We start from the raw sequence: 13,031 nt of genomic DNA on the forward strand, positions 1-13,031 counted from the left end.
TTGATTACATTCACATTATACATATATGTGTACTAATTGCTGATGTATAGTTGATAGATTCAGGAAAGTCATTTAATATAAAACACAATTGAACAGGTGTGGGCAAACCCAAATAAAAAAGGAGACAAGCTGGCATAGGAGCAAACAGAAATCCCTCTCCAGCCTGATGTACATTATAAGCAATGGCACATTTCCATACCATCGTTAAATGGCATCGTAAACAATACCAACCTTCACAGCCACTTCTCCTTCCAGCTTTTCCATTTCACCCAGGAGAGCAGACACCAGAGAAGACTTCCCACAGCCAACATGGCCAACAACGGCAACCAAAGCACCACTGGGGACCAACAGATTTATACTGTGGAGGAAACAGGCTGGAAATTAATTAAACATTAGTTTACTAAAGACATTATGGGGCTTTAAACCAGGGCTGAAATACACAGTGGCAAATTAGCCTGACCTCAGCCTGACTGGATATAGTAAGCAATAGCTTGGTCTTTTCCTCCCTTTCTTGTGTACAATCAACTGTAACCAAAACTGTAGGAGTAAATGGGAACCCAGCATTAATCTATCTTGTTGGTTGTTAAATCAGTAGGATTGGTAGCAAGCCTTCTAAGACCCTTTGCTGTGCTATATGAGTCCATCAGCAAGTCAAACAGGGTTAATAAGCGTTTTGAAAGCAGACAATCTTCCAGAAGTCTTTTGATCTTTGATTTTAAAACCAATTGTACGAAAGTAGTGGGTGAATACATCCCATCTAAAACCGTTCAAATCACTTTAGTACTATGTTTCCAGTGCTAGTAAATAGGGGTTCACAACGACAAAAGAAAAACAAAACTTTCCCAGTTAAAATCCTTTACTGTTTTCCCCACTATGTTCTTAAAGGTACTGCTTTAGGTTCTGGTTTTGAAGGTGAACTGATAGGGAAGACTGATGGGCACAGTCTCTTTGCCATCAAAGTGTCTTTCACTAATGAAATCAAGCCAAACTTCTGTTTGCACAGATCCTGATGCAGAACTGGGGCTCTAATTCTTATGCAAATTCTTACCAAGCAGGTAGTTGATGTTTTGAACCCTGCAAGAGGTTGTTTGTCTGTTTGTTTGTTTAAAAAAAAAAAAACATTCAAAGGAGGAAAATTCAAAAGCACTACAATTTTTTTTTCATTGTTCTTTCCCTCTGAGGGGGGGGAATTTTGCCTTACTACTACTTTAGGAAGTCACTGGGTAATTTTTAGGCCCAGGTGTCTAGCAATTTGAGCTGGAGATGCATGGTTCTTTATGAAATAAACCCCAGAACGCTGAAATTAGATTTGGTTCTGAACCAAACTGGCTCCTTTGAACTCTAAGCCTCTTGCTTGCAGGTTATCCATGTATAACCTGTTAACATAATACAGTCAGCACAGCAGCACAAGCTCCTTGGACTGAGAATTCCAAGAACGCTTATCAGGTTTCTGTGATTTTGATCTGACAACAAAGCATAACATAAGGAAGTACATGCTTCCAGGCAAATTTTGTTTGTATTCATTCAAATAGGCAAATGAGCAAAACATGCACCTCTATAGTTTGGAAATGGCCCACAGCAATGAGTCTGCCACAAGACTCAAAAGAACACACCCAAGTCCAAACCCAGACACCTCGACTGTCCTCATGATCCATCAGATCAATTTGATTTGTCCAATGCTTCAGTTAAAACATAAAAGTTTGTTTAAGAAATTTACATAGCCTTTCTGTCCTTTAATAGGTAACTATTTTATGCTAGTCACTGTGCAGTTAAAGCCTTACAGCACTGTTCTGTAAAGCCTAAATACCATGAGGCATGAGGATTAGCTTGACGTTTTAAAGGCAGAAGAGATGCACATATGGGATGTGCGGAAACAACCTTTCCCAAAAGTGAGCCTGCAGATATTACTCCACATCTTTCAAACAGACCTCCCAGGAGCCAGAAACCAGGAAATGGGTAGATGTAGATGTTGTATTGCAATTGCATAAAAAAAAAAAACAACTTACTCTTTCAAAGATGGCTTAAGCTCCTTTCCCCAGCTGAACATCGCATTTGTTACACTGATGGCATTGCCTGTATGACAAAAACACAACAATAGAGAAGGCAGGAAATGTATTACACAGAATAATACGGCTGAGACACTGGCAGACAAAGGAATCTTTATTCATGGATGTTTCATGTACATGCAGTTCCCTTTTCTACTGGCATGGGAAGCACAGTCTCATGACTGTGGATCACAAGACAAGCTTGTTCAGAATGAAAATAACTGATCGTGGCTTAAGCTACAGACTGTGAGCTTACAGACTTACGGAGCTGAAAAGCTGTCCTGCTTCACCCTGCCCCAGTGAGGCTGGTCCCAACATTTGCTGCTCAGAATCCCCATGCAGCTGTTAGCACAACTTTACTTAGGAAACCACTTTCAAGTCTGTAAGAGACCACTGCATGCTGTTGACTTCGATGTATCAGCTTAAATTTGCCTCTGCACAGCTTTTAGCTTGCCACACTAACAAGTTACAGATCTGCAGGCTTTCTTTACCTCCTGGAGGGGTGATGTGTAACAGTAATCACAGGACAGCCACATAGCCATCCCTCCTCCTCCTCTGTCTATGGCATCACACACAAGAGAAGTTTCAAATCACAGTATTGCCAAAGTGCATTACATGAGAAAACGCATTTTTTTGAGTCCACCTGGTTTGGTCATTTGTTTTGGGATACTGTTTTGGGATGCACTTCATTATTCAGTGCTGATGCATTGCAGATGCAAACTCAGGCCATAACTCAGCTCAAAGCTCAAAAATATAGCCAGAAACTTCTGTAATTTCCACATAGCCTGAACAACAAACACACACTTTTCAAAGCAGCAGCTTCTTTTTTTTTTAAAACCAAGATTATTATTGTTATTTTCTTTTTGTTTTTTTTTTTCATAACTCAACCAGTCCAAAACAAATACAAGATGTTTGTTATATTAGCATAGTTTAGAAAAATACTGATGTCTTTACCTGGTGTGATCACTTTTGTTTCCACACAATTTGGATCAAGTTCATCATGACTCAGGAACTGCTGAATTCTCTTTAGGGAAACGCTTGTCTAAGAAAAGAGTGCGGTGTTATTTTATCATTCTTTTAATGGGGACTTAATGCTCTTACTACTGAAAAAGAAAGCATGCAGAATGGCTTAAGCTTTCACCCCATGGGCTTCCTGAACAGTGACTCATTCTTTCCCTGCAATCAGTCTTATGCTGAAATTCAAGCTTTTAACTGTGAAATTTCTCAGACCAAGCTGAGTTCATCTGAGTGAAGCAAAATTCACACAGACAAGCTTAGTCAGATGAAGTCAGGCTTTCCAATACAGGGCAGCAGTAGAGAAATGATATTAGAAAGAAAACCAGCTAACAGGCAGATGCAAGGGATTTCTGCATTCCAGAAATCAGGGACATCTGGGGTTCTTTTTGTTCAAGTTGTTCAAAACAACTGATGCACCAGATCCTCCTTACCTGCGCAATGTTGCTAATGACTTGTGGAAGCATACTGAGGGGAAACTTTAAGATATTAAACAAGGAGAGGGAGACAAAAGCCTTTTCTGCATCCAGAATATTCTTCTCATCCACTGAGACATATACAGCAAATGTCGTCAATGCTACCTGAAAGCCAGAAAGTGAGTTTACTGTGAGACGTATGTAATATTTTGACATTTTAAAAAGCAGTCAAGCCTGATAGGCATCTTTGAAATAAAAGTATCAACAACAAAATTGGGCAAATTCTCTGTTCCTGACGTTTTCAACATGCTTTAAGAATGGCAAGTCATATGAACAAGTTGATACAAAAAAGGGCATGTTGGAATAAAATATCTTTCAGATTACTAATGGCTATGTTCAGTTGAACTAGGAGATTCAAGAGGTGAACTACAGAACTCAAGTAAATAAAAACGAGAAGTGGTTATCTGGCTGTGGTTTGGCTGCATTTCCAACTCCACCCAACTGAATTTTCCCATTGTAAACTGCAGGCTAAGCAAACAAGACTTACTGATCAATAGGAAAGGGAATAAAATCCAAGTTATTTGCTGGTTCGCTGTATGACAGGGACCTTCCACTGTGGAGGGACCATCCTACGCAGTAACCTAACGGTGAGCAGGAACGGGAATGTGTATTTAAGGAAACATGAAAGAGGCAGGATCTTGAGGCCATTAAGAATATTTCTGCAGGATTGGGCCTTTGATCTCAAGAACAGTTGGCTAGGAATATTTTTGACAAAGCACTTATCTGAATGTTTTTATTCACCAAAACCAAAATGCTTTCTGCAAAAGGGATCACAGTGCAATGAAGTGGAAAATAGACGGAAAGAGAAAATTGAGGAAAAAGGATTTCAGAACTGGCAAGGTATCATTTGGGCTTTATTTTTTACATTAAATCAATCTTTTTTTAGGTTATAGAATAATTTAACAACTCCCTCTCCCACTAAAACAAGCAGAGCACTGTAACACGAAAGGTAGAAATGAGAGCTTAAAACAGATGTTGTCCTGACTGACTCAATTAAAATTTTTTTTGCTATTTTTGCTATTCATAAATATCTCTGAGGTTTCAAATTCTAGTTTCAATTTGTTATGGGAAGTACTTTGAAGTGGTTGAAAATCCTCCAGAGACAGCTATTCCCAGCTTCCACTGGCAGGCTTTATCAAGAAATACTTTAATACCGATTAACAAAAAGACTCTAGAGAACAAGGAACTTTGCTTCAAAGCATGTGAATAATTTTTTTGAAGAGTATTTACATTATATTCCTATGTACATTTAGCAAGCAGAAAGCTTCACACTTATCCTTCAAGGATGTATTTCTACAGCTTAGAAAGTCAGGCAAATTCAATTTACCAGGAATGGTGCACTGATCCATGCAAAGGTGGACAAAGAATTGAGATAGGCAGACTTTTTCAAAACTCGCAGCTCATTCTTTCGTATCTCCAACACTTTTTCTGAAAACGATGGTTCCCAAGCATACAGCTTCAGCACCTTTATGCCACCCAGAATCTCATTCATTAATTTAATGCGGGAGTCTTTGTATCGCATTTGTTCCACCTAGATTATTAGTAAACACAGGAGACAGTGTCACAGGAATGACTAGAAGAGAGCTTTCAACATATTGTCTCACAGCTGTGATGGTCCTTGGGCTATTTCTAAAGAGGATGCAAAAGGTAATTAAAGAAAGGCAGACTGTTATTAGTAAGCTTCCTGTGCAAGCCTCTTACCTCCAAAAAAAACCAGAAATCAAAGAAAATGGCTGAAAAGCAGAGTATAAAAGCTTTCTACTCATCTTCACTGGTAGGGGTTACATTTTCAAAATCACCTTAAGGAAAGATTCAGGCACTTCACAAAAATACTACCCTACTTCTTCCTTTGATTTCTTCAGATTTTTTTCCTAATATGCATAGCTGTATTTCTTAGGGCATCCCTTGAAATTTGTGGTTACTCCTAGTTTATTTTTTTTTTCCTATACATTAGAATACAGTGCTTTATTCAGTTACTTAAAAAAAAAAAAATCCCTGCTCAGCTGTACAGACAAAATGAAAAACTGCATTCACACACACATGCACACCAAGTTATGCAGTTCTGAGCAAGGGAGAAAAGGAATGTTAATACTAACATGTCAGCATCCAAGAGATTTAATGGGAAGTCTGGATGTCTCTTTAAGGCACGTAATAATACCACTCTGTTACTAAGGCTGTGCTTAAATGTCATAATTTATATTCATTTTCCAACTCTTACCTTTTTTATATCAACAGCTTGGGTTTTTTTTTAAATCTTCCAAACAGTCACTGATAGGTTGCACAGCACAAGCCACTTATTAGATTTTTCTAGCACAAAGCCAGAGGGCACTATTATATTGGTTTTTTCAGCCTTCTTTGACTAGAGATGACTAAGACTACAAAGAAAGGAATAAAGGATCCTTTTACCTTAAGATAATAATTCAAATTTAGCCCAGCTCAGTAGCAGTGACAGTCAACACTGGCTATTAGCATAAAAAACAAGCTGCCAGGTTTCAGTTCCCATCTCTGAAAACAGTCATTCACAACTTAAAGAACAGCATTTATTTGCCCTTTCTCTAGACACTCCTAGAAGAAGCTACCAGGTGAAGGGATAAGGAGACAAAGAAACTTCCTTCTAATCCCATAAGCTGCTCCAGCAGTATGAGGAGCCACTGACTCAATGCCACACCTTTCCCTTAAACAGCATTCAATTCACTATGGAAAAACTATCTGAGAGGATACAGTTATTAAATATATCAGTACAATCTTACTCATAAGTAAATTGATGCAAATGGCAGCTCATTAATGGCCAAGACAACCACTGATGCCTTCATTTCTCATAGCACAGCTGCCAATTCAGATAACATCACCTTCTCTGCTCGTACCTTACCTGGAATGTTCTGGTTTTCATTGCTACTGCAGAGTTAAATGGGATAAGTAAAACCATCACGGCAACCCCTGCCAGCACAGAAGGCCCTAAAGTCTTGATTGAAAGAAAAAAGGTAAGTTGTTGTTGTACTCAAGTGCTGCTGTTCCCTATAGTAAGCCTTAAAACAACAGTAGGTTATAGAAACATAAATGAATGTTTTACATAGACAAGTTGAACTCCTCCCAGTGAAGTGTTCTGATTCCACAGAACTATGAGGAGGAGACAGAAAAATATGACAGTATCCATCCTGAATTATTATTACGCTAGTATTGGTGATAGCAGAGCACTTTGTGAATTACCTGTTGAGTGGTTCCCAGTGGGAGGGGAAAGTAAGTTTCAACTAATGCAAATACAGAGCTATTGAGCAAATATAGAAAGGGAACAAATGTGGAAAGCCACTAGAAGGAATTTTTCCATTGACTTCTCTCTGACCTAGGGAACTGTAATTACTGAATTAACCCAGTACCCTCAATGCAGGTAAGAGCATACAAGCTGCTAGTTACCAGAGTTCAGCTTACCAGCAGAGCAGTAACTCATAAAGCTGCTGCAACTTAATGGCTTTCAAGTCTGAATCTGGTTATGTTGGTGCTACTGTTTTATGCAGTGAAACAGTTTAATTGCATAGAAACATTTTAAGGATGAAAGCCAGTGCTCAAACTGAACCTGGAATAAACCAAAACCAACTCCACTGTAGCAAAGGAAAAATTATGGTTATTCCAGGTGAGATTTTTGTGCAAATCAACATGAAACAACTTTTTTTATATGGCATGATACAATCTTTATACATGGCTTACATTTCCTATGTCCAGAGGTTTTTTTGTTTGGTTTATTTTTTAAACCATTTCTCTCAAGCTCTCATCTGTATCAACTACTGGGAACGCTGTGATGAGTCCAAGACTGATACTATCAAAGCATGGTAGGGACAGAGGAGACATATAGCCTATCTTTTGCTTCAAATGCCTTATCTTGCCTACCAGCTGAACAAAATAATTAAGAGACTAATTGATTGTGTACACCAGTACAAGCTATTTTACTACAAGGCAGAACAATAAGTTTCTAAAAAAGCAGTGGTAGGTCAAATTAACAAAAAAATAATAAGCTTGCACATCATTTAGACGAATTCTGAAAAAATGTGACAATGTCTGTACCTGCCAGAGGAAATACAAAGCTAGAAATATCTGGAGTGGTGCAGACCACAACATGTTCAGGAAAGTCATCAGGTCCATGAAACGTTGGGCATCCACTGACATCAAGTTGACAATTTCTCCAACAGTAGATGAGCGCTTCGCTGAGTTTGTGATGACTAAGGACTGAGAAATAAGAGAGATTCAGTGAATTCACAATCTCCAAAGAACAAGACTTCGTGAAATGGTTTGCTTGTGAGCACCTCTATCTCAAGCAGTACATAGCATTCTGAAGAAAACCTAGTTGCCTCCAATCAACTCATAGCACAACCATGCTGTTCTCCTGGATCCCTTTTCCGAATATTTAAAGTGAACCAATATTTGCCTGTGATATGTCTGGTGACCTACCAGTACACCCACATAAGTTTCCAATCACTAGAAAATTCTGTGAAACAAGGTACTCCTAAAAACTCACCAAAAAACCTATCTTTTATTTTCCAGGAGGCTATTCTTTTCCAGAAGGTCTGCTCTTCCCTGAGTATTTGAGAACTGAGGCCACTTGCTTGGCTATACACTGGTGTTCCAGCCCATAAAATGCTTCCAGTCTTACCTTTCGGTATATCACTCCAGTGATCCCAGTTCTCAGCCTCATCCCAGTAACAAAGCAGTACTGGAAATGCTGGTGAAGTATGAGTGTCTGCAGCACAGCGCAGATAAACATCAAAGCCGCAATCAAAAATCCCCACCAGGCTGGGGCATCTTTGTTCTTAATGAAGCCGATTAATACACTGTTTTTCAGAAGATTAGGGAAGGAAAAAGAAACAACAATAAAAAACATGCAGCAAGTTTAATGGGACATAACACAGCTTCTCTCAACTATGGCATCCTGCCATATCCTCTCTCTAACCACAAAAAGTAAACAGCTCTCCAGGATGCAAGCTGAGTTACAATTTCAGTCAAACAACACTGCAGAGATACAACAGCAAAACCTTAAGCTTTGCCAGTGAGAAAGTCCATTTGCAAATGAGCCCGTAGAAAATGAAATATGACGAGAAACTTTAGGTTTCCCCCGAGATCCAGCGTTTAAACACATGGCTCGCTGTCTAAGCTGTGTTAGGCAGCCCCTCAGGGCAAGAGGTGAATGATAGGACACAGTAGGACAGTGTAGTAAAGCAGGCAAAACCAGCTTCTTACCCAAATCCTTTTCAAGCAGTCTGAGTGCTTCTGCCTGGGGTGTTTTCCCACAAAAAAGCTAGATTAAAAGACATCCTCCTGGATGGATGCATAAAGAGTTCTTCACTCCTACTTTTTTGGTAAAATGGTAGTACGTTAGACTGGCTATATCATCTTTTATTAATAAGCCATTTCTTACTACACACAGCTGCTCTCCCTGCAAGACCTGCACACTGTCATATAGCAAACAAGCACAATAACATATGACAACGTCCAGTGTTCTCAAAAATCACATTTGTGATTTCACCCTATTGACCAGGGTATTGAATTGTCAAAATATGGGAGGAACGAAGATTTGACTCCATGGTTCAAATAACCAGCAGGGGGAAAATACACCTGGAAACTACAAATCAGGCCCCAAAGCCTTGCATTAGAAGCATGAGGTTGCTACATCTTTCTTCCAGTCCAGAGAGATCTTCATTCTGCACTGCACCAGTCATTCATGCTGTAAGTGGACAGCTTCAGGAAAGCCTCTTCCTCGTAGTCCCAGCATGGATTCAGCAATCTTTTTAGAAACATAAAACTATCTTACATGTAACCTGCCAGACAGCCATGGCTTTTTCATCTTCTCTTACCACTAGCAGTGCATTTTCCAAGACTGCGGGAATTTAGACTTGAGAAGAAATTCCCCATCATATGCCTTGAGATATCACTGACAACATATCCAGGAATTTATGCAAATCTGAGAAATTCCCAGAATAGATTATACTTAATGTGTTCTCAGAAGGAAGCCAGCTGCCTCCTCTTCACTAGGGACTCTGGAAGAAGACAGACTGTAAGCTATTAAATGTCACCATACTGAGTTAGACCCTCTTTTTAGCACATTTCTGGGTATGTCACAAACCACCCACAGAACAATATGATCTCAGAACACAGCTCCACACTGGTGTTATTTTAAGAGACACTCATATAGGTGCAGGACCCTCTCTTCTCCCCTTTCCCACATCCACCTGTGGCCTCCATCCAAACTCCATTCCTCTCTCATGCATTAACAGGGCTATGTGCTTTTCCATTGATTTGGGAATAACAAATAATTGTTTGATAGAAATGCTGGTATTTCCACTGTTACTTTCTTCTTAGTTAATGATTATCTGGTGAAATTCTCACTGTAAGAATAATACTAACAGAGAAAAAAATGTGGGGATCATGCAAATTCCTTTATGGATCAGGCTGAGCAACTGGTCCCCCTGGAGATGGGAGATACAGATGTTCCTCACACAAGGAGAATTTGAGGACATACCACTTTTGTCAAGATCTCCCTCTCTCTTTTTTTTTTAGATAGAACCATAATTTTCTTTCACATGGAAATTTACTGCAACTGTCTCTCACACATTCTCACTGCTGTGCACAACTAAGAACACAGGAACTCATCTAAATGGTCCAAAATCTTTCCCAGATGAAAGCAGCATGGCCAAAGCACCACATACTTGAGCATCATGCTTCATTTGTACATCAAGTCATGCTACAGCTGCCGCCACCACCAACACATGTGGGTATCAGATGTACAGAGACTACTGGATCCAGCAAGCAGTGCTTTGCTTTGATTTCACAAATAATCCTTCAGAAATGGGGAGAAATTGCTTTGGACTGCTGCACAGAGCAACAGGTAATTTGTAATTCAAAGCTGTCTATTGGTGATGGGCGATTTATGAATCTTGCATTTCAGTGAAGCTTGCCCAATTTACAGCTTAGCCCACAATAAAGAACTCCTGTCTTATGGCATTTCAGTGGGAAGGTGGGGGAGCATACACATGCAGCACTGTGAAGGAAACTAGCTATGCATTTCAAAAATAAATACGCTGTGCCAAAGCCAAGCCTCCATAGGGACTGCACATAGAAACTACTCACACAGTAAACCAACCTTAACAGTTGAGGGTTGATGAAAGAAAGTAGGTCTTGTATCAGCTTGAAGAAGGAGCCGATTAAGAAGTATGGCCCAAAGGTCCTCAACAAAGCTTTGAGAAAGGAAGGCTTTCTATTGTGCTTTTTGTCTCTGATCAGAACTTCTGCTTCCTCTGGACCATCACCAACATGATTCAGCACGTGGTTAGATTTCTTCATATATGTCGTATCTTCTTTCCTAGAGGAATGAAACAAGCAATTAGACACAACTGACGAGAATGTCATTGCCCTGTGTGTACAGCACTGCAGTAACATCTAAAAGTCTGCTCCTTTCTTTGCTCTGCTACTGTTCAACAGCAAGACTTTCAACAAGATCTAGATGTGCTCAGGGATAGGCCACTCTTGTGTACTGAGTCTTGTTTTCTTTTCTTTTTCTGCAGTACTTATGAGGTGTACTCTGTAGGCCAGAAAATCAGTCACCATGGGATGAGAATGTGGCCCAAAGGAGTAGGAGATGACAGCTTGACTTCCTTTGGCAGAGGACAGAGTTGACCTTGAATCTCCAATTTCTTGTAAAGGAATCCTCTAAGAGTTGCTATTCACGTACCACAAAAGGCACCCTCACCTAGTCCTTCTGAGACTGTATTCGTTATTCAATTAGTAGCTGTACTAAACCTTTAGCCTTATCTGATCACACAGCTGCTTTCAGAGAAGTAGTCTGAATCCCCCCAGGGTGACAGGCATTGAAACACAAGCCAAGCTAAGAGAGGAAGCAGGCACAGCCTTCTCAAAATACAGAGTTTTGCATTCCTGGAAACTTGAAAGAGTACAAACCATAGTACCTCCAAAACTGAGCCATCTCCGAGATCTGGGCTGTAGCTGTCCGAGGTTCTTCCAGGACAGAAACTTTGGGTTTAGGTACCTAAATTTTACTCAGATTACAATTTAAGCATTTAAACCCTGTTTGGCTGTATCCCTTTCTTATATTGTGCCTCTCTTTCTCCATCTGCAAAATAAGCCAACGAAAGTGATCTCTTCTGCAAAGCTCTTTGAGATTGACTGATGAAAAATGGACCCAACAGGTCTGTGCTGCTTTCCAGGGCTCTAGGTGGGTTTTCTAGAAGCACCTCTGGAGTTTAGGTCCCTGACTTCTGTTGCCCATCAATAAAGAGGGGATGCTCTTGGAAATTATTTCCTCTATGAATTGCTCTCAAAGAGCAGCCTGGCAGCTTTTCTACCAGCAAATACCAAATTGCTGTTGTTTCTTGGGGGCTATGGGACCTAGAGAACAATTTCCTGAATGTCAGCTGGGAAGGTTAAGTCCAGGTGGAGCAGGGAGAAGGAAATTAGTCTGGGGCACATAAGCCTTATAAAAAGGGACAGATGGAAGAGAAACCCTAGAAACAGCGAAGACTTACAAGAAAGCATTTGAAAAATGACTTGTAAGTACTACCAAGTGAGGTTGGATTTATGATTCTTCACAAAGAGTGTGCAGATTTTTTGGAGCTGACTGGCTGCAGAGTCAAATAATTCCAACAGCCTGTGAGTGTTCAAAATGATCACTGTGGCTAATAGTCCACAGGTAGAAACTTGTTCACATCCTTTCAAACAAAGGCATGTGCAAATCCCAATTTCTTTGCAATAAAGTTTGAGGGCAGGGGGAGAACCTAAACCGGAAAATTTATTTGTTTTTCCCCCCAGACAAGAACAAACAGTGTTGTCTTTGTCCTTCCAGATCAAACCTGGAGAGTTTATGAGCAAAGTCTTATTTTTCTGGCAACCAGGCTGTTAAACTCATTGAAGGATTGAAGAAACAAGACTACTTGCCCCTGGCTTTGTGCTATTAAAAATGTTTATTACCGTGAGCTAACAGCAACTCAATAGTTCTCTTACAGCAAAAAAATCCCAAAGGAAGAAAATGCACTTCTAGTGTTTACTATGGGTAGCTAGGTGAGGTCAGGTTTTCAGCAGTGTGTGGGACTACTCACCCCCAGTTTTTTATCAAAACAAAAAGCATGTGCCTGGTTTCCATTATTTATAGCAGGGCAGATAATAGACGCTGATTATCTCATGGGAAAACACATAGCTTTCTCAATGGCGATGACAAGGCCCTGCATCTTCAATTCGTCTTCCTAAGCATAGTCCCTAAAATCACAAGCTAACTAGAAATGAGGCAAAATAGATTCCAGCTCTCTCTTCTCCATCCAGCACAGCTCTAACTTTCTCAGAAGCAACTGCACTTATCAGTAAAGTGAGCAAGTAGAGACTTCAGCCATACATGCAAAGAAAGTGAACGCAAAGGAAAAATACTGTTTGCATGCTTTATTATCTACAATAACAACTTAAATCCTCACTGATCTCTCCTGTAACTCATTAGTAGCAAACAAAT

The 13,031-nt window shown here is 39.9% G+C and overlaps 1 protein-coding gene across 2 annotated transcripts in view; it reads right to left on the reverse strand.

Annotated features, from left to right (window-relative positions):
* The window catches only part of ABCC3 (ATP binding cassette subfamily C member 3), a 52,404-nt gene that overhangs the window by 16,305 nt on the left and 23,068 nt on the right, over window positions 1–13,031 (reverse strand). Inside the window, exons 8-16 of one of the 2 annotated variants that reach the window (XM_075169665.1) lie at window positions 10,662–10,880; window positions 8,178–8,355; window positions 7,592–7,753; window positions 6,405–6,497; window positions 4,863–5,066; window positions 3,494–3,640; window positions 3,000–3,087; window positions 2,007–2,073; window positions 232–358 (exon numbers count right to left, since the gene is read on the reverse strand). In XM_075169665.1, the coding sequence (XP_075025766.1) occupies window positions 232–358; window positions 2,007–2,073; window positions 3,000–3,087; window positions 3,494–3,640; window positions 4,863–5,066; window positions 6,405–6,497; window positions 7,592–7,753; window positions 8,178–8,355; window positions 10,662–10,880 (1,285 nt within the window). Of the gene's footprint in view, window positions 1–231; window positions 375–2,006; window positions 2,074–2,999; window positions 3,088–3,493; window positions 3,641–4,862; window positions 5,067–6,404; window positions 6,498–7,591; window positions 7,754–8,177; window positions 8,356–10,661; window positions 10,881–13,031 lie in introns of both variants that reach the window. The other variant, XM_075169666.1, reaches the window with a different exon arrangement.

Source organism: Calonectris borealis, chromosome 20, assembly GCF_964195595.1.
Source record: "Calonectris borealis chromosome 20, bCalBor7.hap1.2, whole genome shotgun sequence".
NCBI lineage: Eukaryota > Metazoa > Chordata > Aves > Procellariiformes > Procellariidae > Calonectris > Calonectris borealis.